Raw genomic sequence first — 27,352 nt, 5'->3', positions numbered from 1 at the left:
CATAGGAACAGAAAGTCAAACTGATCGCCAGGGGCTGGGGGAGGGCAAGAACGGGGAACTAATATTTAATGGGGACAGAGCTTCAGTTTTGCAAGAGGAAAAGAGTTCTGTGGATGGATGAATGTGACAGTAGCACAACGGGGATGGAGTCAGTGCCACTGAACTAACAGTTAAGATGTTACACCTATCATACCACAATCTTTTTAAATGCATACAAAAATTTGAGAATTTCAGTAAAAAAAAAAAAAGGTTAACGTGGGAAAGGGTGGTACAGCCATTACAACTGCTACGCAAGCACCATCAGTGGCTTGGACAGTCATGCTGACGTTGAGACTGAAAAAGCAGGACACAAGATTCTCTGTGGTAGATTTCAGCTGTGTAAAGATAAAAACGTCCATATGTGCGCATATATATGCAGGCATGAAAAAGAGCAGGAGAAGATACACAAATGTCAATAGTGGCTATACTCTGGAGGGCGGGCATCTTTTCATCCTGTTAGGCAGAAAAATAGATATGAGCAGGTGGAGGGAGAATAAGGCCAGGAAAGTCCACTGAAAGGGACTCAAAGAGTTAACCAGATAAAACCAGAGAGCCAGAAAGGACTTACAGAGTTCATGAGTTAATGAGTTGACGCTCCAAAGGCCAGGAGTACCTTAGAACGCCCGGATATTCCCCAGATAAAGAAAAGCATCCCAGCACAGCCCCGCATCTTCGTTGTATCAAGTTAGATCGTGCCATTGTAACATTTACTTTAGCCTGCTAAAAGGCCCAGCTTATTCTCTAACTTAACCTATTGCTGTTTTTTCCTCTTCCTCCAGCCCCTAATCGAGTAACTTTGTAACCAGGGCAGGAGACAGACCTAGGAAGTGTAAATAAACCTATGTGGACAAAGAATACCGAAGTCCCAAATCAACACAGTCACCTAAATAACCCTATTCTTGAGACAAAAACTCCAAAGGAATTATGAATCACCCATACACATCAAGCCTTATGCTGACCCCTCCCCCAAAAAGCCCTGTAAAACCCGACCCTAAATCCTTAAGCGCATCTCCTCTCTGCGGTTGCCCACCCTCGCCTTTCTTGGACTGTGTCGCTTTCCCTGTCCTACTTCGGATAAGTAGGGAGGGGCTACTGAGAGCTGATTTGGGCTTGCAAATTCCTGTCGCCTGGGTGACCCGGACAGAACTGCAGCTGTTACGATCATACTCTTTAGTAGCCTGCCTGAAAATCTCTTTTCTTTGCCTTTGGGAACTTTCCAGAACATAATCTCACTCCGTCCAGTGCTCTGCGGAGCTCTCAAAACCTGGGGTGGTGGGGGCCTGGCTCCCACGCCGTGCAGACCCAAGCAGACACTAGACGCCACGTGACACTGGCCTTAGGAGTCGGCTGGGGTGATGCCCTATGCCGAGCGGCAGTTCCATGAGCTTCCCTTTCCTCCCTCGGTGTTTCCTTCCATTCTGATTTATTCAAGAAACCTGCCTTTGTCTACCTTGACTCTGGCTACCGCTCCTCCCTTGGAAGGTATTCAAAGAAAAAAAACTCTGACTCTGCTTCACTATTGTGTCTGTGCCCTTCAATTCTTTGTTGTTGCAGGGACAAGAACCAAGAACAAACGCAGCCCCTCCATAACAATCCTCAGCATTTTCCACATTTTCCAAATCTTACTTCAGGAGCATCTAGGACTGATAGTGGGGTGAAAAGCAGGGCAAATTAAGTGTAAAACCAAACCACAAAAAAGCAAAGGGAAGTGAGGATTTATTTGATCTCCAGACTGGGAGGGGTCCCCATGTTTAATAGGAAAAGAGTCATTTGTTTTCATGACTTAAAGAGTAAAACCCATAAGCAAAACTTCAAGGCAGATTCACACAACTGGAAGTACAAATGCCCAACAACCATACAGCGACAACGATGATCAAGGTCACTAACAAATAAGCAAAGCATTCGAAGGGATAGCAGGATGCCACTTGTTCACCTGTTCTCATCAGGGGTGGTTGGTTTGGGCTTGGTTTGAAGATTTTAATTATTTGTACGCTTGTTTGCTTTATTTTTTCCACTGTCCAGATCAAGATATCAAATATGTATGTGCTTTATTTTTAATTTGACTCTCTGACGGTAGCAGGAGAATGGGGAAAGGGGTCAAAATAGAGAAGCTTTTGACAATTTGGTACTGAGAGGCCAGCCTAAGGGAGTAATGTGAAATACATAAAAACACTTTATTCACAAAGTTGTTCGTCATAGCATTATTTACAATATTGAAAATTTGGAAATAATCTAAATTCCTACTAATTGAAAGAAGGTCAAGTAAATTACGATAAAACTGCACAACGAAATGTATTAGTAACAGCATAAAGTATCTCTGCAAAAATCTATCACATACAATACTTACTGAAGAAGTAAGAATAAAAAAATTCACGAGGAAGCATAGAGTATGATCACAGCAACGTAAAAATTTCACGCCCCAAAAAAGACAAGATATTAAGTGACTGCCTTGGGGTAAAAAAGACGGATGCGTTCTCTCAGCATTTACTACATTTCCGTCTTCCAGTTTTTCTATAATTGGCACATTAATTTTATGATCAGAAAAAAAATATGCTTTTCAAGTAAGGTGACCACAAGGTCCTTTAGTGATGTTCATTTCATCCCACCATATAGTCTAGGTTCACAAGCCCTCAGCCTCTGGAAGGTGGGGGCCTGGGAGCAGAGTGTGAAGGATGGTCATGAATGGATGACGACGGGGGTGGGGACAAGGAAGGTGAGTGGGGAGGCAGGAACTGGCAAGGGAGAGTCAGGGACCAGTACTCAAACTGGTCAGCCAAGGAAAGGGGACTTGTGGAGTCAGGGAAGACTCTGACTGCTCAGTGAAGGTCTGTGTGGACCTGGTAGTAGGCACTGACGGTGTTCTCAAAGGGCAGGATCAAAGGGGATTTTCAGGAAGACACGTGGATTCTGGAGGGTCAAGGGAGGAAAGAGGAGGGGAGGTAAGCTACTGGGGAAGGAGGTAAGAAGGGCTGGGGTGATGGCCACGGAGTGGAGAGGAAGAGGCTGATTGCCAGAGTGAATGCCCTACGCTCTGCTTAAACCAAGGATCCTTCACTCACCTCCAGACCAGTCTTTCTGGGCAGACACAGGGTAGAAGGTCAGCCCACAGGAAAAACTCGCCAATAGTCAGGCGGATCCAGCTCAAGTTCAGTCAGTCTAGGACAGCTCTGTTCAACCAACCTTCTGCCCTGACAGAAAGATGCTAGACCTGTGCTGCCCAGTATGGCAGCCACTAACCACATGCAGCTATTAAGAACTTGAAATATGGCAAGAGCACTGAGACTCTGCTTTTGAAATGTTTATTTCATTTTAATTAATTTAGTCAATGCGAAAATTGGCACACACCTAGGGACAGTGGTTCTCAAAGTGTGGTCTTTGCGGGCACAGTGACAAGAAATGCAAATTGTCAGGTCCACCCCAGCGGTACTGAATCAGCACCTCTGAGCGGAGGGTCCAGCACACTGGGTTTTAACAAGCCGGTGAGGTGGTTCCAGTGAACCTGACAGCTGCGGGTCTCTGCATTAGGGCTACTCAAAATGTCTGGGATCACTAGTTCTGGTTTCAACTGAACTGCATAAAAGCACCCCTGCTCAAGTGAAATGGGTGAGTTTTCCACAATCAGTGAATGGAGAGCTATTCATAAAACATTTCCAGCTAAGCGGTACTGGAGAAAGGTTATGCGAAGCAACGAGGATGCGGTTTCTCTCTAAGCCAAGTCAAGATAAGGAAGGTAGTCAGCTCTGACATCTGAAAACTACAAAGAGGCTGTTCATCCCAACGGGTTGCAGACATGCCAAAGGACACAAAAAGGGGCTCCAAATTGGGTTCAGTGTCAAACACACAAAAAGAAGCCATAACCCGTAAGATGATTTAGAAGAGCATGCCATCAGGTGTGAAATACAGCCCTTGCTTCTAAAAGGAGAGGTTTGTAAGGGGGGGCTGAGCAAAACTGAAACCTAAGGAGCGCTGGAAGTGCTCTGAGGCTGTGTTCTCACACAGAAAAGAAGAGACAGGAGCGCTTCCAGTAGAGACACACCAACGCACGGTAGTGCCCCGTGTAGACCCGGACCCGTTGTGGCTCTGGTGAACCACTGCCAACGTGGCAGCTGCATATCTGACGTGCATGTCACTTCAGCCTCCTCTGGCACAGCTCTCAGCTTACAACTTCAGCAAGTGAAGAACTTGGAGATTTTTGATACTAAAACTGTGCTTCAAGAAATAAAGCGAGAAAAAAATGATCAAGTATACATATCAGAGCCAACAGGAGCAACAAATGGATGTGAAATAAGAGCCTGTGGTAAAACTTTAACTGTGCAGTAGGAGATAAAGCTAAATACACTGAAAATACGTCATGAGGACTTTACAGACAGGATTGTTAAAGTCTTAGTGGAAATGATGAGAGTGATAACGAGTAGAAAGGAGAAAGAAAAGACAGAGGGAAGCCAGCTACAAGCAAAGCTGAGGCTTCTGGAAGAGAGACAAGCTTCAGGATGAGGAAAGACGAAGGGGGTCTCAAGCAGAAATTGTTGTTGCCACACTACTAAATCACTTCATCACTTAGAAGATCAAGGGTTACTATATGTACCCCGATTGCGGGCTAACCAGCGGGGGATTAAAAAAAAAACAATCTGAAATTTTACTGATTTGAAGGAATCTTCTAATACATTATCTTGTCTTTTTTGGTTCCACCTTAAAACACTGCAGTAACTTAACCTCATTTGCTATATTTTTGTTTTACAAACATTTACCTTTAAAGACTGAAGCACTCATAAAGAGAGAATTCCTAAAACTTACTTTGATGCAGGACTGCATTAAATGTTTATTTAGAAAGCAGCTGACCCTTCTGACGACTACTGATAACTGACTGGCTTCAACATGTCAAAATGAGCTGTGACTATTCCACCAGTTTTAAGATAACATAAGCTAAGCTTATTACTACCACCTACCTTTCTGGATACTTTCATATCCGGGCACTACAGAACTACATTCTGGGGCATTAGAAATAACCAAATATTATACTCATGAAAAGCTTTCACAGGGCTCAAAATAATTTAGACTTTCTTGAAATTGATGTTGTCTTTAATCATCAACTGAAAGAGTATTTCTTGCCCCCTAGATAAATGAATGTCTGCAGCCAACCATCGCTACGGAACACTCACAAGGTTTTGAGTGGCTCAATTCTCTGAATGTTTGCCATTGTGAATAACAGTGCCTTTTCTTAGGTGGCCTTTGGGTTCAACGATCATATTATAACAAATTATGATTTGGGTCAAAAAAATCTCTGGAAAATTTTACCTACATGTCCCATACATCACATGCCCCTAGTTCACTAGTTTACATTATTTATTATTTGATGTGGAAATTCCACATGAGTCACTTCATGCATAATCCTGCTTAGGATTTTGAAACTTTGCAATCTTAGAAACAAAAACTGAAGATAAAACGTTAAGACCTTGATATCTAGCATTATTATTTAACTTTACATGTTAAAAGAAACGTGAATTATAAATGTTGACATGTGTTGAATATATTGGGCTCAATTATTAAATCATAAGCAAAAGAACCAGGAACTTAGTGTTCACTCTAGTTTGATAGATGATCACTTTTTGACATGCACTAAGTACCACAAATAATCCAAGTCTTTCTTGAGTACAGGGCTATGTCTGGCTATTACGGTCTTAACATGTCATAAAGGTACGACAATTTCACCGTGCTCACTTTGTACTCACTCATTCAGTACGTAAGCTATGACGGTTTTATCAAAAGGAAAGAAAGGTTCAGCCCGGCCCCACTGCAATTAGACCAATCAGAAATTAATAAAGACAAAAATCAAGAGGTTCGGCGGTTACGTACTCTGGACCAAATTGTTGATGCATGTTTTGACTGCCTACCCCTCAGGTTGCTTCCATTATTATGTGTAATCACAAAACAACCAGCTCTAACGCCTTCTCTCACCAGCTGGAAGGGAGTGCGTAATATACGCTCTGGGTAGTTGGCAAAACTCAAGGCCTCGGTGGTCCAGGAAGGTCTCTGCCCTGGGAGTAATTATACATGTTGTGATCCTGCAAAGGGTCAGAAGCTACAAAATACAGTTCCCCTGCATGGATGTCAGAAAAGTTAGCCAGAAATTCATGGGGACTGAAGCCAACCCACACAGTGTACCTGTAGTCTATTGTGCGAATGGAATAGCCCATGATCTTTATATCTTTTAAGCTCGGCTTATCAGAATTCCACTGAGGAAAGTCTGCAGGCCGGGGGTACTGGCTATATGCAATCGACTCACGGGGGTTACCATGGGGATACGTGTCCTCTTCCAGGTCATCGAATTGAAAATGCTTCCAAAGGTTCTGGCCTTCTCGGCACAGCTCGACGTGAAAGGAGGGAACAGGGCAGCGAGGTGGAACGTGCAGTCCCGTCAGTGCTGCGAGCGTGGGGAAGAGAGAGAGAAGTTCTACGAGGTCCACAACTTGCCGGCCTGAAACAGGAAGCGACCCAGCAGAACAGGTTATGTTACAGAAACCCGCTGCAACTGGGCAGGAGGAGTAGAGGAGCCTGGCTAGGCTCCACAGGACTTTTTCCTTTTACAACATTTAATTTTAGCAAATTTTAGGAATGACGCCAACACAGCACCTCACCCAGCAGGAGGATGTAAAAAGAAGGTGCCCTCAGCCTGGACACTTAAAATATGATTTGATATTTGGAACCACTCCGGTAATCACTGATCCAGGTCAGGATCACCAATGGAGGTCCACAGCACTGGGTGAAAGTCTGTTGAGGAACGGGATACTCTGACTCTCCCAGATCGCCCCACAGATTACTCTTTTCCGACGTCTGCGTTGACCCCTCTCCTTTTTACTGTGATGATAAAATACAAGCATAGAATTTCCCAGGTCAACCATTTTTAGTGTCCAGCGCAGTGGCATGAAGGGCACTCAGACTGTTGTGCTACCATCCCCACCATCTGTCTCCAGTACTCTTTTCATCTTGTAAAACTGAAGCTCTGTCCCTTAAACACTAGCACCCCGTGTCCTCCTCCCCCCGGGCCCTGGCAGCCCCCACTCCACTTCTGTTTCTATGACTCTGACTCCTCTAGGGACCACACAGAAACAAATCAGACAGAGTACTTGTCCTTTGGTGTCTGCCTGCTTTCACTGAGCACGTCCTTAAGGTTCATAAACGTTCTAGCACGTACCAGAATTTCTTTCCTTTTTAAGGCTGAATAATACTGCATTGTATGGAGAGACCCTATTCTGCTCACCAACTCATCTGTCAATGTACACTTGGGTTGCCCCCACCTTGTAGCTATTGTGAATCACCTATGAACATCCAGGTACAAGTTTTTGTTTCAGGATCCGTTTTCGATTCCGTGGGATATACACCTAGGAGTGGGATTGCTGACTCACATGGTAATTCTACATTTAACTTTATGGGGAGCCACCAAACCGTTTCCAACCGTGGATACACAGTTTTCCACCCCTACCAGCAATGTGCCAGGGTTCCAATGTCCTCACATCCTCGCCAGTGCTACTGTCTACTGTGTATTTTGATAACGGCCATCCTAAAGTGTGTGAAATGATACCTCACTGTGGTTGATCCATTTAAAGTCTAAATCCTGCAGTTTATATTGATCCCTGTTAAAATCTATCTTGGCTTCAGACCATCATTCTAGCTTTCCTGGATCTTTAGGAGTTTGTGCTTTATACTACCTGATTTTATTTCCCATACATGTGATTTGTAAGTAAAGTAAAAAAGAAAAAAGCAAAGAAAGTTCTAAAAAGATATGTTTACAATGGCAAGGCCTGTAGGGCATGACCACCTTAACCAGGTGATCAAATTTGGCATCACTAATACTGGCACAGGCCGGCATACAGTGCCCCCAATGGGGTATGATGAGGTGCTCCTGGTTGAGGGCATACCACCTCACACGTACCACCTCACATGTAGTCAAAAATGCTTACCCTGAATCTAGTAATGAAGAAGCAATTGGACCAATCCGGGTTGTGGGCCCTTGCACAAGACATCTGCCCTGGATGCTTGTGAAAAGATGAGGTCAGGGAGACAATGGGGCCCCAGATCACACTGAGCCTTGTCAACCCCTGAAAGAACTTTTACTCAAGACTGAGAGGGGAGCATAGGAAGCAGAGCAGGGCTGTGACATGACCTGACTTAGGCTTTCACAAGATCACTTTGGCTACCGGGAAGAGGAAAAAGCAGGGGACCAAGGACACCATAAGCAAGCCGTTATAATGACCCAGCAGGAGATGGTCGTGGCGTGGTCCGAGATGGCGGCACGAGGTGATGAGAAGTGGTACGGACAGACGGTGAAGGGAGAGCGCAAGGCCTGCTGACAGCCTGCACAGTGCACATGGAGCACCAGAGAATGACGGGTCGAGATGGCTCCACAGTTCTGTGGCCTGCATTACTTTGCCATTTCCTGAGAAGGGGAGGAGGGTCAAAAGAAATGCTTACTGTGAAAGGTATGAAGCTCAGCTATGAGCATGTCAGACTGGCCAAGGGGAGTGGGCGGTTGGTGGTCCAAGCCCAGAGTTCAGGGAAGAGACGCAGGCTAGAGATAAAACTTGGAAATGACCGGGATGACGACAGTGCAATTACATGAATTTACAGCTTGTTTAACACTTCCCAACAGAAGTTTCAAAAAAGATTCTCAACCTGTCAGAAGACAGACAAAGGGCGCTCATCATGACTCGAAACTGCTTAACCTTTTCATCGACGACATGAAAGAAGTCGGAGCACGCAGCACACAAAAATCAAGTGTGCAGAAAATAAAGTTGGGTAGTGCAAAGCAAACCCAGAAAGATCCAGAAAGGCCAGAAGGATGGGCCAGAACCAAGGAAAATTAAACAAAGAAGACAGCTTTTTTTTTATTTAAAAAATGTAAGCCGAGAATCAATATAAAAGGCAAGATTAGATGTTAAAGATGGATTAAGTGCAGAAGTCCAGAAAGGGCTCAACTGGGGTTAGCAGAGTTCTGGAAAAAGTGCCCCCAAAAGTACGAACGTCACCTGAAATATATGACTCATCTCTGCAGTGAGCAGATGGAGTCAGGAGATAACTCACAAAGAACCTACACAGGCCGCCCACATGGCACGGAGGGTCTTCCTGTCCAAGGGACACTCTGGAAACGTTCTCTCAAACTAGAGCTTTCTGGAAGGCAGAGACCAGGACACCCAGGGGTCTAACACTCCCTTGGAGGAATGGCTGCAAGACCGGGTTTTCAGCGTAGACAAGAGAAGGCGTCAGTGTTGTTTGCAAAGCCTGGAAGGACTGGCACATGTCCAAGTAAATTTGCCCTGCACTATCGGGGAGGACAGGAGCAGCGCCCCCAGGTAAGCTTTACAGATCTAGTGGTTCACGAGATGGCTGAGCTGCCAAAATGGCATGTGCCCGCCTCACAAAGGACCGAGGCCCTGCCAGGACGTGCGGCTAATGGGGTTCTGCTCACGTGCAGGGGGGCTGCGCCTGCCAGGCAGAGTCCGCTGCCTCTCCTGCGCTCCAGAGCATACTGTTGTTACACCCACCATGTGATAGCCCCCCTAACCCTGGGAATGCCGCCTTGGCGTCCCCTCTCCAAGGCTCCTCGTGGACAGGCACCGGACTCGTCAGCTCTGGCCCTGACGCTCCTCCCTGACCCAGGTGCACTGGGTAAGCCCCCACGCTGACTAGGCGAGGCGGATTACACATAAACTAAAGGGCCTATGAGTGTCAAGCAACATCAGCCCAGAATATTTTAATACCTGGTTCCACCAATTCCGAGATGGACTCAAATGGGTCGATGTAAGAGAAAAACTTCTCTCCTGCCTCAGGAAGTGGAGCTGTCCTTCCAGGAACATAGAACATCAGTGGCACACGAGTAGTGACATCAAAATTGCTGTATTTGGCCCATTCTCCATGTTCACCTAGAGCCCACCCTGGTTCATAAAGAAGGACAGAATGACAGAAAATGAATAACCACATCACAGCTTGTTCATTCTAGACACCATTTCATTTCCTGTTGTAAAAACCAGGAGAAGCAAAAACTCATCTGCTAGAAGAAATTCCTCCAGAATTACCACAAAAGGGTTGACTTCACTTGAACACTGCTTTATTTGAAGTTAGAGTTTTGTCCCAAGTGAGGAAACCTTTACAATAAGTACATGCTCTGATCTAATATTGTCCCATTTCATACTTGATAGCAAAGAATTCTTTTCCTCTTTCCAGGTATGGTAACAGTAGTATGGTTATAAACCCAAAGAGCCAGATTTTTTAGAGATACTGTTCAGAAAACTGAACCACCTGAGATTTGCTTCGAAACAATTCAGGGCAGGGGAACGGGTGAGGGTGAGACGAACAAGACCGCCATGAGTGGGTCACGGGAGAGAGCAGGGAGATGGGGACCAGGTGGCGGGTGCTGTTCATTCTCTACTCTTGGGCGTGTTTAAAATTTTTCAAGCAAAGAATTTTTTTAAGAAGACATTCCCATTGTTGGAGAAAGGAGAAAGCTGCCTTAGAAGAGACAAAGAGATGCGGACTCTAGGCTCTTGGCAGAGAGGACAGTGGGGCTAGGGTGCAGGGGAGGAGCCAGGTCTGAGGGCCTTGGTGAGCTCTGCCAGGGCTGTCCTCGGTCCCCCCTCTAGGTTAGAACTGGGGGTCAAAAGGGCCCCACACACAAATGGAGGGTTCCTGCTGAGTTCACTGAGGGAAGGGAGGTTGCTCCGAGGTCCCCCCCACCTGCCCATCCACCTCCACCCACGCATCCAAACGCTCCTCTGACCCGAAAGAGGCCCCTCCTCCACGCCGAGAGGGCCCAGAACTAACAAGGTGATCGTAAAAGCACCCCAAAACCCCAGACTCAGAGCACTGGCCATTCCCCAAAGAGGACACGCCTGGGTTCAAGGCAATCTAGAAATGCATGTTTCACCGGAAAGTCCAACTCCTTCTGGGTGCCTTTCCAGGGCATTTCAAAATGCTCACCATGATCCGAGGTAAACACAACGATCGTGCTGTCGGCCAGCTGATGAGCATCCAAAGCGCTCAGAAGGAGGCCGACCTGTGTATCCAAGTACGACACGCAGGCAAAGTAGCTCTGGCGGAGTTTCCGCTGCGAATGAAGAAAACTCAATGAGGGTGGCTGCGATGTGCGTGGCTGTGGAGTGGCCCACGCAGACACACCGCAAGCCTGCGCCTCCGCCGATGCCCTTGACGGTTCTCTCAGCTGACACAGCATACGTGTTTCCCGACCTCGGGGTCCCCGCGCCCACACGTTCACAGTGAAATCTGGACACAGACCACAGCGGATGGACGGGCCATGTACTATTCCTTCCTGCTTCTTTCACACGTTCCTACGGGTCTCAGGAGATGGCCACGTACTCATCCCTCAGTCCCTCCAAACCCTGCTGAGGATCATGCCAAAGACCCCACACAGCTGTATTCACGGCCTGGGGCAGCTGTAACAAAGTACCACAAACTGGGGGCCTTGAACAACCGCAAAGTCCTGTCTCCCAGTTCTGGGGGCAAGATGTCCGAAATCAAGGTGTTGGCAGGGCCACACTGTCTCTGAAGGTGCTCAGGGAGAGTCCTGCCTCTTCCCGGCTCCTGGTGCTGGCTATCAGTCCTTGGTATCCCTTGGTTTGCAGGCGCCTCCACTTCAATCTCCACCTCCGTGGTCACACGGCCTCCTTTCTATGTGTGTGTCTCTTCTTCTTCTTGTAAGGACGCCAACCACACTGGATTAGGAACCCCCTACTCCATCACTTAACTAATTACATCTGCAACAACCCCACACCCAATGAGGTACGGGCCCTCTGTGTACGGTACTTTCTATCTGGCCTTCTGAAAAGAAACAACTTGCTAACTCCCTCACTGAAGTGTTACCAAGTGGTACTGCAGGATAATGGGCACCCATGTGCTGGCTGACTTTTGTGTTGCCTATGCCCAGCACAGGGCCTTGCTCTCCACAGATAATGGTTTATTGACCATATGCGTGAAAGCTAAGTGAGTATAAAGGAAAGATTCTACACTAAGAACTTGGGCTCCGGTATCATTTATGAAAATGGCCACTGGTGGGTCTCTCCTCTGCCCACGTTCTAGCCCAGCAGAAGGTGGTAGCTGCGTATCCCCACAGACTGCGGCTGCCACGTGAAGCTCATTTCTAACAAATTCCCAGCAGGCAGGAGAAGAGCAATGGAGGGATGGGAAATCAGTGTACCCTCCACTGTCCCTAAACCCCAGAAGGCCTTCGGGAGCAGCCAGGCTAAGGACTGACAGGAAGAGCCGTGGCCCCTTCTGGGCTGACTCTACTCCCAGCCTTGCTCACAGATGTGAAAGAAAAAGAAGACTCCCCCACTCCTACCAACGTTGAGCAGCAGAGAAGCCCCAGGTCTATCAGACCAGCCCCAGCTGCCACCATGTGCCCCTGGCCTCTGGAGAGAGGGCAAGAAACAAGTGTGGTCCTCACCCTCAGTGAGCCACCTGCCCACTGAGGACACCGACACGGAGACAAGAAAACACACGTATCACAGACGGGGCCCAGGGACGACACAGGACAATGAGCCCTCAGAGCCGGCCTGGGGAATCAGGGAAGGCTTCACAGAGGAGTCGGCATTTGAGAAGAGACGCTGGCAGTCAGGAGAGGTGAGGGTGGGACACTGTAAACAGGGGCTGCAGTTCATGGAAAGGCGTGGAGTCAGCACACAGCAGGGCGTGTTTGGGGCGAGTGAGCCAGCCAGCGAGCGGGGCTGGACAATCAAACGGGAGGGTCAAGGTATGGGAGAAGTTGCTGAAAAGTCAGAGCAGGGCCCAACAGTATGGGCCTGCCGGGCCCATCTCAGGAGTGGAGGTCCAGGCTGGGCCAAGGAGGCACTGAGGCTGTTCAAGGCAAGGAGCCAAGGCAACGTGAGTGCAGCTGAGTAAGAGCCCTCCGGCAACAGCCCAGAGCCAGCTCCAGGGGCTCAGCGTGAAGCAGCACTGCATCACTGCACTGGCAGGCACACAGAGGAGGCGCTCAACAGACACCTGCTGAATGAGCACGCCAACCCCAGACCCACTGCATGTTCCAGAACAATGTGTCAAAGGAGCAAGAGACAGTGAGGATTTCAGAGGAACCTAGGGAGATCAAGTAGGAGTGGGGAGAGGGAAGAAGCAGACACAGGGAAAAAGATGAGGGCTCCAACAGCGAGCCTAGGTTTCTCATTCCGCTGGTGGCACAATTCAACGGCATGGGGTGGGGGGCCACAAGAGGAGGAGGCAAGGCAGGCAGGACAAGAGGAAGAGCAGGCGTGCTGGTACGGTCACACGGGGCCTATGCAACGGAGGTCTCCGTGGGCACTGGCCTGGGGATGGCTCTTGCAGCCAAGTGGACGAATGTCTGCAAACCAGGAGCAGGGCTGTGGCCGGAAGGGTCATTCCAGGAGTCAGCGTCGGCAGGGCTCAGGTGAATGCAGCTGGGGAGCAGGGGCCAAAAGGACACAGTGGGGGCCCTGGGGTTGACCCTGGGGAGCAGCACCTCCTGAGGCAGAAAGAGGGGCCTGCCATGAGGACTGGAGCAGAGAGGACCCAGGAGGGCTGGCAAGGACTCCCAGGAGATGGACATTTCCAGAAGGGGTGGTGCTGGTCAACAGCGAGAAAGCAGTAGGGACTCAGGGAAGGTCAGGACCCAAAGAGTGGGTTTTATTTGTCAGCAAGGTCAGCGCCGACCCGGGCGAGAGAACTGCGAGTAGGCTGGGGACGCAGAAGGCGGGGCACAGGTGGGTGAAGAACACGTGGGTGGTGAGGCCATGGATGCAGCTAGAGCAGACCACACTTCACTCTTTCTCCCTGGAGAGGCAGGCAAGGGAGTGGGAAGGGAGGAGAAGCAGGCAGGGGCAGCAGAGCAGTACTTCTGAGGACGGGGGCAGGGGGGCCGTGAGCCGCCGGAGAAGCTGGATGGAAGTGGAGGGGGGTGTCCTGGCCCACAGATATGGGAAGGGGGAGGAATGGGGGCACACAGGGTCAGGGCAAGTCCCTGCTGTTCTCTTTCGGAGACTAGGGAGAAGGCCACGAGCCCAGCACACGCAAGCACAATTCGGGCCAGCAGTGAGGGAGATGACTAAGAGTGCTCATTCGCTCAAGACTTGCTGGGTGCCCTCTGCTCCTCCTAAACCACCCTCTGAGGTGGACACGCCCATTCTCATCTTACACGGGAGGACTCTGAGGCGCAGATAGGTTCACTAACCTGCCTAGAGACACAGAGATGGCAAGGGGCACAACGAGGGTCTGTGCCCACGTCCGTCCTGTGCGTTGCACTCCCGCGGGCCCTCCGTCAGCCCGTTTCTGAGATAGGAGCGCAGTCATCCGCTGAGATGGGCAGAGGGGTGTAAGGGGCCGGAGAGGGGTGGCAAGGGTTCAGAGCAGCTGCGGAGGGCAGAAGGAAGCCAAGTGGAGAGCCCACACGGGCTGCCGGGGCTGGACGCTGGGCATGTGAGCACGTCTCCATCTCAGAGCTACACGGACTCCGTCCAGCAGCCTCAGGACTCGGGCTGTGAGAGGGGGCGGCTGGATCATCCTGTGGTCAGGGCATTGCAGGTGGGGGCAAGCATCGGCACTGAGGGGCTGCTGAGCACAGTTAAGTAATCTACCCCGAGCCCTCAGCTCCCCGGGGAAGGGGTAAAGCCCAGCAGTGACCTGGACACAGGGAAAGAGTCGGCATCCACACCCTGCCCTGGAGTGTGGGGAACGAGGGCACGAGTGAGGGAGCTGCACAAAGAGACTGTGGTCGGGGTGGTGATCAAGGAGGAGGGGCAGGCCTGGGAGGTGACAGACTACCCAGCATGGCCCCTGAAGTCGCTGGCTCACATGGAGCTCAGTGAGAGGGCTGGGGACTGAAGAGGGCACAGAACTGAAAGGCTCAAGAGTGGAGTGAGAGGAGACCTGGGCACAAATAGGCAAAGCTGCAAGAGGATGGTAAGCAGGGTCCAAATTCAAGGCGAACGTAGGACAGGGAGCCAGCACACAAGCACCAGGGAGGCCCTCTGGGCCACACTGTCAACTCTGTGTGTCCGACGAGGCAACTGTACCACCGACAGGCAGGGTGTGAGGAGCGGACAAGAGAACCTGAAGGAGCCCTCACCACGCAGCTGACACCACCCTAAACACGCTCTCAAGTTTGCTATCATATCCACTGGAAACCTCTGACGCAGATGTCATCGCAGAAAGACTTTCTGCAGCTCATTTCCATTTTACCGATCAGGAAACTGACGCTCAGAGAGGTACAATGACTTGACAGAGGCTGTGCAGCAGGGATGGAACACAACAGGAATTCAAACCCAGACCGCTCAGGACGAACCAAACAGACCACAGGGCTTCAGCACTGCATGTCCCGGGGTGTGCGTCCTGGCTGCCCCGGCACTACCTGTGCGATGTGAGGCAAGTCACCGCACCTCTGTGCCTTTAGCTTCCTCACCTGGCACTAGAGAGAGCAGATGCCTCTCTAGGGTCCCACTGGGACCAAAAGAGATCACACACACGGGACACTGAGCAGCACCCTTCGTGGCACACACTCCATTTCAAAGGGTCATTTTAAGCGGCCTCATTTGCAAGGCATCCAGGTGCAGCCTCGGAGCTGCAGTTCACACAACCTGGCTCCCGGAAGCCCTGCGATGGGAAGTTCAGAAGCGACAGCCTGATAAAGGCACCGCTTTGTCAATTCTTACCGCCGCCACCCGAAACTCAGGAACCGAAGCGATGTTAGGGATGCACACACCTCACCAGCTAAACTCCTCCCATCCAAACCCAGAGACCATGTACGTGTGGATAGCCAGAGACATCTGTTCTGTTTTGTTTTAAACTCTAACCCAAAAGCGGTGATTCTCAAACTTCATGCATGCCTCAGAACCACCAGCTGTGCTTTCAGAAAAACAGTTTCTGGGGCCCTACCTCCAGCTTCCAATTCTCTAAGTTTGAGTGGAGCCAGCATTCTGTGCTTCTAACAAGCCCTTGTGGATATTCTGGTGCAGATGGTCCGGGAAGCACACTGAAAATCCTGCCCTCTTCCTACTACTACAGACCATGTTGTTGGCGGTGACATGGTAACAGAAGGACAGGGATGCATGTGGAATATTCTGGAAATAGCGTTGGTCGATATGTCTTCTGTACTCCAGGGTGAGGGTGGATGATGAGTCAGCATGAAGATTTGGACTCTGCGGCTGCTCCACCCCCACGTCACGGCAAAGGGACAGCCCCAGCTCCCTGTGTACCAACCAAGGCTCTGCTCACTAAGCCACCCCGAGAGTGATGGCTGCCCGTGAGGCTTTCCCACAGAGGGGACCTTCAGGTACCAGCAAACCCAGCATTCTGGGCTGCGCAGGAGGTGTCCCCCCACTCTAGCTGACAGACTGACACCTGGAGTAGATACCATCCCACATGAGTTAGTGACAGTCACCCAGGCCTCTTCCCCACCCCTATGCCCACATCTAGGAAAGTCACCAAATCTCTGCAAGTGCAGACAGGTGACTGGGAGACTCTTTACCTGACCAGCACTTCCCATGTCCTAACCTCCTCCTGACCACCCCCGTCCCAGCACTTCACAAGATACCTTGCACGGAGAAGGTTCTGAGTGAGACATGACAGAGGGAGTAGTGGCATCACCAACGACATCATGCCATTCAAGCCCAATACTACCCTAAAGTGTATCCTTGGTACCTGAAAGTCCACAGGAACTGGGCCATAGGGCACACTGAGGTTTAAGGCCTGGACATCCTCCCGCTGCCTGATATCCATCCAGGGGTTGTAGGCCACAGGAGGGAGGCCAGCAGGGACCTGGGGATCGGGAGCCAGCGGGATGCTTTCCAAAGGATACAACTTCTGGAACTCCTTGGGGGGGAAAAGCACACGAAGCCACCAGGATGTCACTCTTTTGGCAAAGGCACAGGGCTGGGACCCTACCGGTGTTCACACTGCCTTTACTCTAAGTCTGTGACACATCCCCCAGTGCCTCACTAACACTCCCCAGGTAACTCACCCCCCCTGAGAGGCCACTCTCACGAGACGCCAATGGTAATGACATCACGCAATCTTGTTTCCTACACACTGGGCAGCAACAGCTCTCTTCCCTCATGCAAACTGACGCCCTCCTGTGCCTGTCCGCACCTCCCCGTCCAACTAGAGAAGGTGTAGAGAGGTGCTGCCGCTTCCCAAAACTACTCTCAGGATCAGCAATTCACCGGGAGAGCTCACGGGACGCGGCACAGTCATCCCCACAGCTGTACTACTTACAGCGAGAGGATACCAAACACCATCAGCAAAGGAAAAGGTGCATGAGGTGAAGCCTGGGGGGATCCAGGCAGCCACTTCCTGCATCCCCTCCCATTGAAGTCACACAGGATGTGCTTAATTCCTACAGCAGCAAGTTGCAACAATACTGCGGACACATTAGCAACCACCAAGGGAAAGCTCATTAGAGACTCAGCACCCAGGGTTTTTAAATGGTGCTGGTCACCCAGGCACCCTCTGCCTGCACACACCCAAATCCCTGACTCCCAGCAGGAACGCAGGGGTTTACATAAGCAATCCAGGCACAGTGAGCCACTCAGCAGTTGTGGAAATGGTGGGAACACTCCCGAGATCCAGATTCCCAGAGGCCAGCCAAGGGCTCCCCTTGTAAGCCAGCCTTCCAAAGGAGACAAGTCAGGCACGCTAGGATGACTCTCTTCTGTACAAGAGGCAGGAGAAGTGAGTCTCACTCTGTCCCGGAGGCTGACAGCTCATGTTAGGAAGGTGAGATTCCCCTGGGCCAATCAAACAAGATGCCTCCTGCGTCAAAGAGCTTACCTTCCAGTCTCCAGCCTCATCTCACATGACAGGCATTCTTTGTGATGTCAAAAGAATGGACTACACGTGACCAGGGAAAGCATGACAGGGGAAAACTGAAGATTTTTCAAAGGGACGTGACTATGTGCTCTGAACGATATATATGCAGGCACAGGATTTGAGCGTCCAACAAGCACAGCAGTGCCCTGGCTTTACGGGGTCTCACCTGACAGGGTCGGGGAAAAGACTATCACAGAAGAGGGCTCCACATTTCCTGCAATTGTGTCCCGAGGACCATACCTTACTTCCGCCCGCTCTGCCTCACTTCTCTATGATGACCTCACCGTCCAACCCAACATTTGCTCACAAAAAAAGGTCAAGGAAAGGAAATAAAACCCTCCAGCAGAGGGAAGTAGAGAGCCAAGCGTTTCTAACAAAGATTCTTTCATGTCCTGAGCCTACTTCTTAGCCTTGATCTCTCAATCCCATCTTTACACCACTGAGTCCGCTAGCGCCATCAGGCATCTCCGGTGACCAGGGACAGCAGGAGGTGGCCGCCTTCACTACACAAATCCCTCCTCCCACCACTAACACAGCTGTCATGGCTGTGTTGGACGGATGAGCCCTAAGCCAGCTCTTCACCTTGGGGTATCTGAAGGGGATGTGTGGCTTATGATACCCAATGGCCAGGAAGAAAGGACTCGCTGACGTTTTCATCTTTTCCAACAACCGTACGGCTTGCTCGGTGCTCTGCTTGTCAGGCAAGGTGCCCTCAGGCACCTCTGCCACATCCACGGGGCAAAGCAGGTTGGCATGGAGCTGTCCATCGGGCCCCCTACATGTCTTTCAAAACAAAAACATACAAAGTCAGCTGTTCAGATGCGAGACATAGAAGTTGAAGGTGACACGCACAGCGGCTTTAACATTCCTATTACCAGCCCATTAAGTATCAGCCACTCAGACTGCACAGGCACACAGGAAATAGAGCTGAAGCAGAGAAGTGCTGCTTCTCATCCAGGCAGAAGCCCGGAATCCACCAGTGTTTACGAGATCACAGTTGATTAAAGGAAACCCAAGTCAACTGACGAGCCAAAAAAATATGTGTCCCCAACTCAACAACAAAAAGAGTAAGCCAATTAAAAAGTGGGCAAAGGATTTGAGTAGACGTTTCTCCAGAGGAGGTATCCAAATAGCCAACAAACACATGAGGAGATAATTAATGTCATTTGTCATCATGGAAAAGCAAATCAAAACCACAATGAGCTACCGCTTCATACCCTTTAGGATAGCTACGATTCTTAAAAATGGAAAGTAAGCACTGACAAGGATGTGGAGAAATTGGAATCCTCAGTGTTGCTGGTGGGAATATAGAGTGGCACAGCTGCTTTGGCAAACCCTCTGGCTGGTCCTCACACAACAGTGAAACACGGGGTTATTATATGACCCAGCAATTCCATTCCGAGATACATTACCACAAAAAAATAAAACGCTAAAGCCACACAAACACGTGCCCAAGGAATTTTCCCCAAGAGAAATGAAAGCTTCAGTTCACACAAAAACCCGTACATGAATGTGAATAGCAGCATTATGCACAAGAGCCAAAAAGTGGAAACAACCCAAATGTCCATCAACTGATGAATGGATAAATAAAATGTGCTATACCCACCCAGTGGGGCACTATTTGGCTATAAAAAAGTAATGAAGTTGTGACACATGCTACAACACAAATGAACCTCATTTACTAAGTGAGCAAAGCCAGACATCAAAGGGTCATATATTGTATGAGCCCATTGACATGAAATGTCTCAAATAGGCAAATTCAGGGAGATAGAAAGATTACTAGCTGCAGGGCCTGGAGTGAGGAGGAATGGGGAGCGAATGGTAACGGGTACAAGGTTACATTCTGGGGTAATGAAAATGGTCTTAAAATAAATTTGGTGATGTTTGCACAACTGTGAATATACTAAAAGTTATTGAACTATACACTCTAATGGGTGATTTTTTAATATAATGGTATGTGAATTATATCTCAAAATAATCTTTAAACAAAAGGAAAAAATCTGTTTTTAATTTCAAAGGCAGACTAATAACGCTTGTAAGTGACAGGGTCACAGTCAACTCGATAAGATGACAGTCCATGGAATTTCCAGATCCTCAACTATGCCATGCACAGAAGGAAACCTGCTGCTTTACTTCCCAAGGCGCGGCCATGCTGGCCACAAGGTCAAATCGGTTTTGACGATTTCTACCTCACAAAACCCAAGTGCAGCGGTGGCTGTTGCTCCATCTCAAGGAGGAGCATCCTTCCATGCGCATGCCTTTCTGGTCCTTCCCCTGCCTAGGGCAGCCCACCACCTGCTCACCCTGAACATGCCATGAGGTGCAGCACTGAACAGGGGACTTGGTGGCCTTGAAGATGGATGCGGTGGATGGGAACAGGGGCCTGGCATTTGCCAGCGAGCCCACTAAAAAGCAGCAAGATGGCTTCAGGGAATGGAGGGCCTGAGATGGGCTCTTTCCATCTCATTCTGTTAATACTAAAGCCACAAGCCAAAGGCCAGAGCCCTCAACATTCACTACATTCACAAAGGGTAAGTGGTCATGAATTCAGAGTGCCTCTCTCCACCTTTCCAAGCCTACCCAAGTCGGCACCGTTCTCCACATGATATCTCTAAAACCTCCAAAGAAGATGCCATTTCTCAGTTCTCCTGCTGGTTTTCTGAGTTTCTTAAACATGGAATTTAGTTTGACTGATATACTGAGGGTTCCTCTGAACCAAGATTAAGTTGCTTTGTAGAGCCCTTATTTTTCCTGATGCTCTAAAATTTTAAAACCACAATCAGGGGGCTCAGTAGCTAGACATATCATTAGGCACAAGACAAGACAGACTGACAGATGGAAACAGTGCCTTTCTCCCAGTCCGGGCCGAGGCTCTGGAAGCATGGGTCTCTCTTCTCCCTTCTAGGTGTTGGCATCTCCTATAACCCTCAGCACAGGGCCTCATCCAGAGTGAGCACCAAGGAACCATTAAATACGTCTAACACACTACAGAGCATAAGGTTCTAGAACAAGGCATACCCACCAGCTTCGAAAATGAAGCCACCTCTCCCACTGCACCTAATGCTAAAGATCCTAACACTTGTTTCCATCAAGTTCTCATCACAAGCAAAATCCACAAACCTCACTGCACAGCCAGCGTGAAAGCACAGGCAGTACACACAACAGTCAGCCTGGGTTTGCTGGATGGGAAATGCGGCTCCTCCGCAGAGCAGGCGGAGGACCCCATTCACATCCTCACCTTGGTGTTTTCATACTTTTCAGAGGAGGGATGATAAGGCGGAACAGACCAGCTGTATGGAGAATCATCACTATGATTGGAAGATACTCCTTGAGGGGAAAATAAAGAAAATCATTAAATAAAACACAAGGGTTCCTTCATGCCCTCCCCACCCAAAATTAACACTCTCGTGAACTGGGGAAGCATCACCTCCTCTCCTTGGCCTCAGATTCCTCATCGACAAAGTCAGGAGCTTAGGCCAGTTGGAAGTCCCCACTACAGCCACCTCTCTAGGTCTCTTACTTCAGGACCGAGCATCTGACCTCCCATCCCCGAAGCCCTGACCGCAGGTGCTAGGCTTTGAGGAAGGAACCCAGAAGGGCGACATCAGCCAGCCTGTGAGTGCAATGCAGCCCTGCAGAGCTCTTGCTGGAACCCCTCACCTGCCCTGGGAAGGAGACGGCAGAGGCATCAGCGCCCCCAAGGGCTGGGTGGGGCGGGGAGGCTCAGAGAAGGTCAGTGCCTTGCGCAATGCCAACCAGATTATTAGACGAGTGAGCTAGGACTCAACCCCGTGCCTCAGGCCTCCAGGTTCAGTGCTTATTCCCTCCCCTCATGAAGCAGAACCCCAGCCCTCATTTACCAACTACTGGGGAAGAGAAAATGACATGGGACTCTGAGGAAGGACTGCCACCTGTCTAGGCAGTAGCAGAGGGTGCTGTGTGAGTGGGGCGTGGGGGGCAGACACAGGCATGAGGTGGTCCCGAGAGGGTCGGCAGCGGCGCTTCCAGGGCTGGGGGAGGCTTGTGAGGGACGTGAAGGGAGGTGCTGCCTGTGGGGATGAGCCAGGAGGAGCAGAGAGGGAAGCGTAGGCAGAACCACGGGAGAAAGAGCGTCACCAGCACAGTGACACGTCAGGGCTCTGTGTGCCGGACCCTAGTCCAGGTTGCCCTCAGGTGTTCCCTGTCACACGTTACCACCAGGATGGACATCCCTGCAGGCAGAGGGAACAGCTCACGGGCAGCGGCACCAGGAATCCGGGCCCCTGGGCTCCAGTCCCAGCTCTGCTGCTGCTTAGCCGTGCAGTGGACCTTGAGCAAATCATTCATCCTCTCTGAGCCTCAGATTCCTTCTCGGGGAGGCTGGAGCTGCAGCTGCCATGGTTACCTCCCAGGGGAGCACCCCAATCCAGGTAGTTCAGGAGTGTGAAAGCGTGTTGAAAACCCGAGCTCTCTATGGACGGTACTGCTTATGTTAGGGGCTGTGACTTGAATGTTTTCAGTAGCTCTCCCTTGGTTCACCGGTTATGCCGGCAGGCTCCGAGGCCTCCTTCTGGAACCCAGCTGGCCAGCTCAGGTTGAGGGCAATGTTTGGCTGGGCTGGTAGGGCCCAGTTTTGAAGGTGAACCTGAGTTGGGTTGCTTGGCCTCCTTCCCCCTGATAATTTGATTAGATCAGGCTCTAAGTGCTGGGTCTTAGCCAGAGAACAAAAGCTTTGCCCTCAGTCCTTAATGCAAACACATTTGTCAGCCAGGTCTTTGCTCTCAAGACCTTGTCCTGTCAGAGAACGACCTGTTTGAGGACAGCAGCAGCCACCACTGACCGAGCCCAGGCACAAGCCGGCTGCTGTGTTGACCACCTTTAATCCTCTCCTCAACAGCAAGGGAGGTGCATTTTTCTCATCATCATCAGTTCCTGAGGAGGAAATAGAGGCTGCCAGGGGCCAAGTAGCTTGCTCAGGGTTGCACAGATTCAGGGACAGCGCCAGGATATGAACCCAGGGCTGTCAGCCTCCTCTGCTCTTTCCACCACGCGTGCTGTGGTGATGAGCCCTCCACCCAGCGCCCCCTTCTTTCCCTCCAGTCCTGCTATGTCCGGTGCTCCCTCTCAGATTTCTCTTCTCTCTCCACCGTCCAGAGAGCTCAGGTTTTCAACAGACTTCCACACTCTTGAACACCTGAGAACATCTTGGACTCAAGGACAGTGCATCCGCGTGTTAGACTACTATGTTGTCATTAAAACTGACTTTGCAAGAAAAGTAACTACATGGGAAATGCCAGTGTTTAAAACATTCAATTTAAAATCATACATATAGGAAAACCTCAAATCTGGAAAATATTGTACCCAGAACAAGGGGTCATCAAAATACAGTTCTCCTCAGCATGGTGCGATTACAACTAATACATCCTTTCCTTTTCCTCCCTCCCCCAACTTTTGGTCCAATAATCATGCATTATTTGAATAAGTAAAAAAAAAAGAGAGAGAGAGAAAAGTTTTGAAGCTTGTCTGGTGCTTCAGCATTCTCATTTTGGCATTACAGAGAGCCAGTTTAACAGGCAGTGTTGAAAGTCAACACTGGTGGCCCCTGGCACCAGCCTGCACGCCTCTTTGACCTGATTCACAGGGTGGCAATAGCCGCCAGCAAATCACGGCCTCTTCATTAGGCACGTCAGCACAGCTGCCCTGGTCTCACGTGACTGACAGGGACCACCCCCCTGGGTACAGAGGGTCAGGAGCTGGGCTGGACTCACTCCCAACACTGCCACCTGCCCAGCCAGCGCCCTGCCTTCCACTGGAGCAGAGGGAACCAAACGGCACCATGACTAGTTTCCCAAAGGAAGAAAGAATCCTGCTACCCTTCTTCACTTCTGGTGAGGACATGTAGCCAAGTTGAGAAGTAACATTTTGTGCAAACTCAACAGTGACTGAAGAGATGTCCCCCCAGCCTCAAAAGGCCTCTGCAAGGACAGCCCCAACCCCAGGAGGGGAGCCCAGTACTCAGACACAAAACAGGACAGAACCAGACTTTGGAGAGGAAGCAGTACCAGGGTGAAAGACTTTTCCAACCGACATGGTCACGTAGCCATTCTCCTTGAAGTACTGGGGGAGGGTGGAGAAGTTTCCAGCATGCACTCTCCAGTAGGAGTTGAAGTCATACAGGCGGGTGGTGTCTGGTCTCCTCCCGGTGAGGAAGGACACGCGGCTCGGGGCACACACTGCTTGCTGTGGGGAAGCACAAGCACAGGGAGACCTCCTCAGAAGACAAGAGAGTCTGGGAGCCAAAAGGTAACCAGGCAACCTCCAGAGCCCTCAGCAAACAGCCTGGCAGCTGAGTCACGCAGATCTCAAAGCCAACCAGTGGGACCGGGGCCTCACCCAGATGCTAGAAATGAGTCTGTCTGGAGAGAGGGAGGGAAGGACTCAGGCCCTCGAGCCAGCAGTTGACTGTGTCCTCGTGTGTGATGGCGTCTCACAGGTACACAGAACAACCAAGGCTCCTGGGGGCAGCCCCAGGAGGGGGCTCAGGGAGGAGTACCGCCATGTCAGTCAGCATTAGACCATCCTCTCTCTAGGGAAAAAGCTAGGCAGGGCATGCTGAGCACACCGGGGCCAGGACTCACCCTCCGTCCAAGGAGGAAGGGCGCCCTTGAACGCACAAGCTTCCTTGCCAGCGGACAAGTGGATTTTCTCAACGGCCACTTTCCAAATTAGGCCTCCCTCTAATAAGGAGATGCCTGGCACAATCTGTCATCTACCAACAGCTGAAGGGAGCCCCCCCCCCCACCCTCAATGCACAAGGCACACATCCACACCGAGAAGTCCCCAGACATACCTGGGCAAACGCATTCTGGAAGAGGAGGCTGTGAGACGCCAGTTGGTCGATGTTTGGGGTCCTTAGAAGCGTGTCCCCATAACAGCCGAGGGAGGGGCGCAGGTCATCCACGATGATTAGAAGGACATTCAGAGCATCTGCCCGGCGGGGAGAGAGGCTTCAGTGAGACCACCTGCACTGACATCGAACCCTACCCAAAACCACCCGCCCACAGTATGCCCGTGTTAGGGCACGCAGAGGCCCCTGCACCTTAACAGCGGCCCAGCCAGCAGAGCCAGGGAGGGGGCTCCTCAAGGCCGTGCCTCACAGAGGAAGCGAGGGGGTGCAAAGAGAAAGCCCCGGTCCTGGGCGACAGGGTTGGGCTTTGGCCGTGGCCTCAAGCCTGGATGAGAGAGGGAGAGGGGGACGACACGAAAGGAGAACCGAGAAGGCAAGGGCGGTGGGAGGGAAGGTCAGAGGGAAAGCATTAGGGACGGAGGGAAAGATGGGTCAAAGGAAGAAATGATGAGGGCGGGCGGGCGGGAGGGAAAGAAGCAGTGAGGAATGGAGGCAGGGAGGGAAGGCAGGGGAGAAGGGAGGGAAGCCCGAGATCTGGGCGAGGGCAGCACCTGTGGCCGAGCTGCCAGGCGCTCCGGTCCCCAGGATGGCGCAGACGGAGCCCAGGACCAGGCCAAGCCACAGTAGGCCCCGGCCGGTTGGCATTCTCTCTGCCCCTGCGCGGCCGCTGCGGGACGGCTGCTGACAGTCTGCGACGGGAGGGCCGGGTCCCCGGCTCCGCGTCGGTAACCCGAGGAGAAAGCGCGCAGCGGCCGGACGGAGCCAGCCGCCGGCCCCACAGGCCCGGGGGCGCCGGCCCGAACGCGAGGGCGCCTGCGCGCCCCGTCTGCCGCTGCCACGCCACGCCCCCCCGAGGGCGGGGCCTGATGGCGAACAAGGCCCTCGCGCGGGATCGGCCGCAGCGGGCGGGGCCGCGGTTGGAGCGCAGAGCCCGCACCCCCCAGCGGCCCCGCCCTCCTCGCCGAACCCGCCGGCCTGCTGCCACCTCCCTCGCTGGGGAGCTGCTGCAGGAGTCTTTCCCGGTTGTTTCCGAAGATTTGAGATGCGACCACTGTCCTTAAGCAGCAATTCCCCGCCCCTCTGCATTTGTTTGCGTCATGCCTTTCACCTGGAAACCCTTCCCCTCCTCATCTCTCTATATATAAAGTCACACTTTTCCTCGCAGACCAGACCAAGTGCCGTTCCCCTTCAGTGAGGCCCTTTTGAGAACCCGCCGTCCTCCATCTTAAAGGATGCCTTTTCTATGCATTCGTTCAACAAATAATTTAAGTCCCACAGATGTGTACGCCAAGCCCCGTTGGCGGCTCAGAGTTCTAAGACCCTGCCCTGCCCTGATGGCGCTTGCAGACACTAAATAACCAAATGAACATAGAACGGCACTGGGCTTGCACACTCAGAAGACAAATAGGGCGGGCTGGGGAGAATCGCATGATCCCTACAGGGTGGCCAGGCAAAGCCTCACCGGTGATACCTGAACAAACTTTAAAGGAGGGGTGGAAGAGAGCCACGTGGATGTCTGCAAGAAGGTGCTCCAGGCAGAGGCGACAGCCATCGTGGAGAGCATGCCTGACAGTTTGGGAGGGTGTCCCAGAGGTGGGGGGTCGTGGGGCAGGAGACAGGAAGGAGTGAGGATCATGACTCCTTCCATGACCAGAATCTCTCATTGACTGTCTGCCTGCGGCTGAAGGCGGGGAAGGACACCACAGTCCTCTCTCTCTCCCCCAGTCTCTGATTCATCCCCCATCTCCCAATGAAATGACCTCACACAGTACCAGGCAGACTGGAGATGTTCTTTTTGGAAGCAGGAATCCATTAAGTATTAGTATTGTTAGCAGGGGTCCGTCCCCTGGAGCACCGTCAACAGGCTACTTTTCTCCTCGGAACAGCACCGTGAGGTAGATGCTACGACCATTCCCAGTTTACAGATCCAGAAATTAAAACTCAGAGAGGCTGGAATCACTTGACCCAGGGCACACGGAGGAGCGGGGTGGCTCTCCATGAGGCATGCCTGCTCGGGAGACAGCCAGAGCAGGGTCATGGCATGTGGCCTGTGCCATTGCTGCCCCACCTGCTTTGCTGTTTCCTCAGGCCCCAGCACAGGTGGCTGTTCACACTGGAGCCTGGCTGGCCTCCTCCTGGGAAGGGCCAGGCTCTGCCTGGACTCCCAGGCCAGAGGATACTGAGTCCCTCAGGGTGGGCCAGCCCGAGCCAAGGGCCCAAGCTGCCGGGATTCAGGTGGAGCCTCTGCTGTCACCTGGCCTCCTGACCCTTTTCTTATATTGCTGGCTGCTCAGGCTCTGACCCTCTCCCTCCCAAAAGTATGGCCTTGATGTTTCAGGAAACTCTGAGCCCAGTATATGTTTAGAAAATTGCTCTCACCCTTATTTCCTCTATCCTTGGCATCTGTAGTGTTTTCTCCTAGCAGTACGGGCCTCCTATGAGCTGATATGAGGACCCGATTATAAAGCCACTAGTAGAAAGCACTTCAGTAAATCCCAGGGTTGACTAAAGAAGGGAATGAGACCCAAGTGGCACGGAGTCCCTGCCTCTGCAGATGTCTGCATCTTCTTGTGGACTCCTTTCAAG

General features: G+C 51.1%; 1 protein-coding gene across 3 annotated transcripts; it reads right to left on the bottom strand.

Annotated features, from left to right (window-relative positions):
• Positions 1-86: 86 nt before the first annotated feature.
• Positions 87-25,591, bottom strand: LOC118913109 (iduronate 2-sulfatase). Of its 3 annotated transcripts, XM_057495652.1 has the most exons (10): positions 25,318-25,590; positions 24,710-24,846; positions 23,922-24,099; positions 21,119-21,207; positions 18,463-18,663; positions 16,714-16,884; positions 11,011-11,137; positions 9,795-9,968; positions 6,332-6,514; positions 87-492 (listed from the first exon to the last, which is right to left on the bottom strand). In XM_057495652.1, the coding sequence occupies exons 1-10, from the start codon at positions 25,409-25,411 to the stop codon at positions 488-490; spliced, it is 1,359 nt and encodes a 452-aa protein (XP_057351635.1). In that variant the 5' UTR covers positions 25,412-25,590; the 3' UTR covers positions 87-487. The 3 variants fall into 3 exon arrangements, with proteins under 3 accessions (XP_057351635.1, XP_057351633.1, XP_057351634.1); XM_057495650.1 differs by lacking the exon at positions 87-492 and having other exon boundaries at positions 1,736-6,514; positions 25,318-25,591; XM_057495651.1 differs by lacking the exon at positions 87-492 and having other exon boundaries at positions 1,736-6,460; positions 25,318-25,591.
• Positions 25,592-27,352: the final 1,761 nt, after the last annotated feature.

This window comes from Manis pentadactyla, chromosome X, assembly GCF_030020395.1.
Source record: "Manis pentadactyla isolate mManPen7 chromosome X, mManPen7.hap1, whole genome shotgun sequence".
Lineage (NCBI taxonomy): Eukaryota > Metazoa > Chordata > Mammalia > Pholidota > Manidae > Manis > Manis pentadactyla.
The sequence above is the reverse complement of the archived record's forward strand: the minus strand, read 5'-3'. Positions and strand labels throughout refer to the sequence as shown.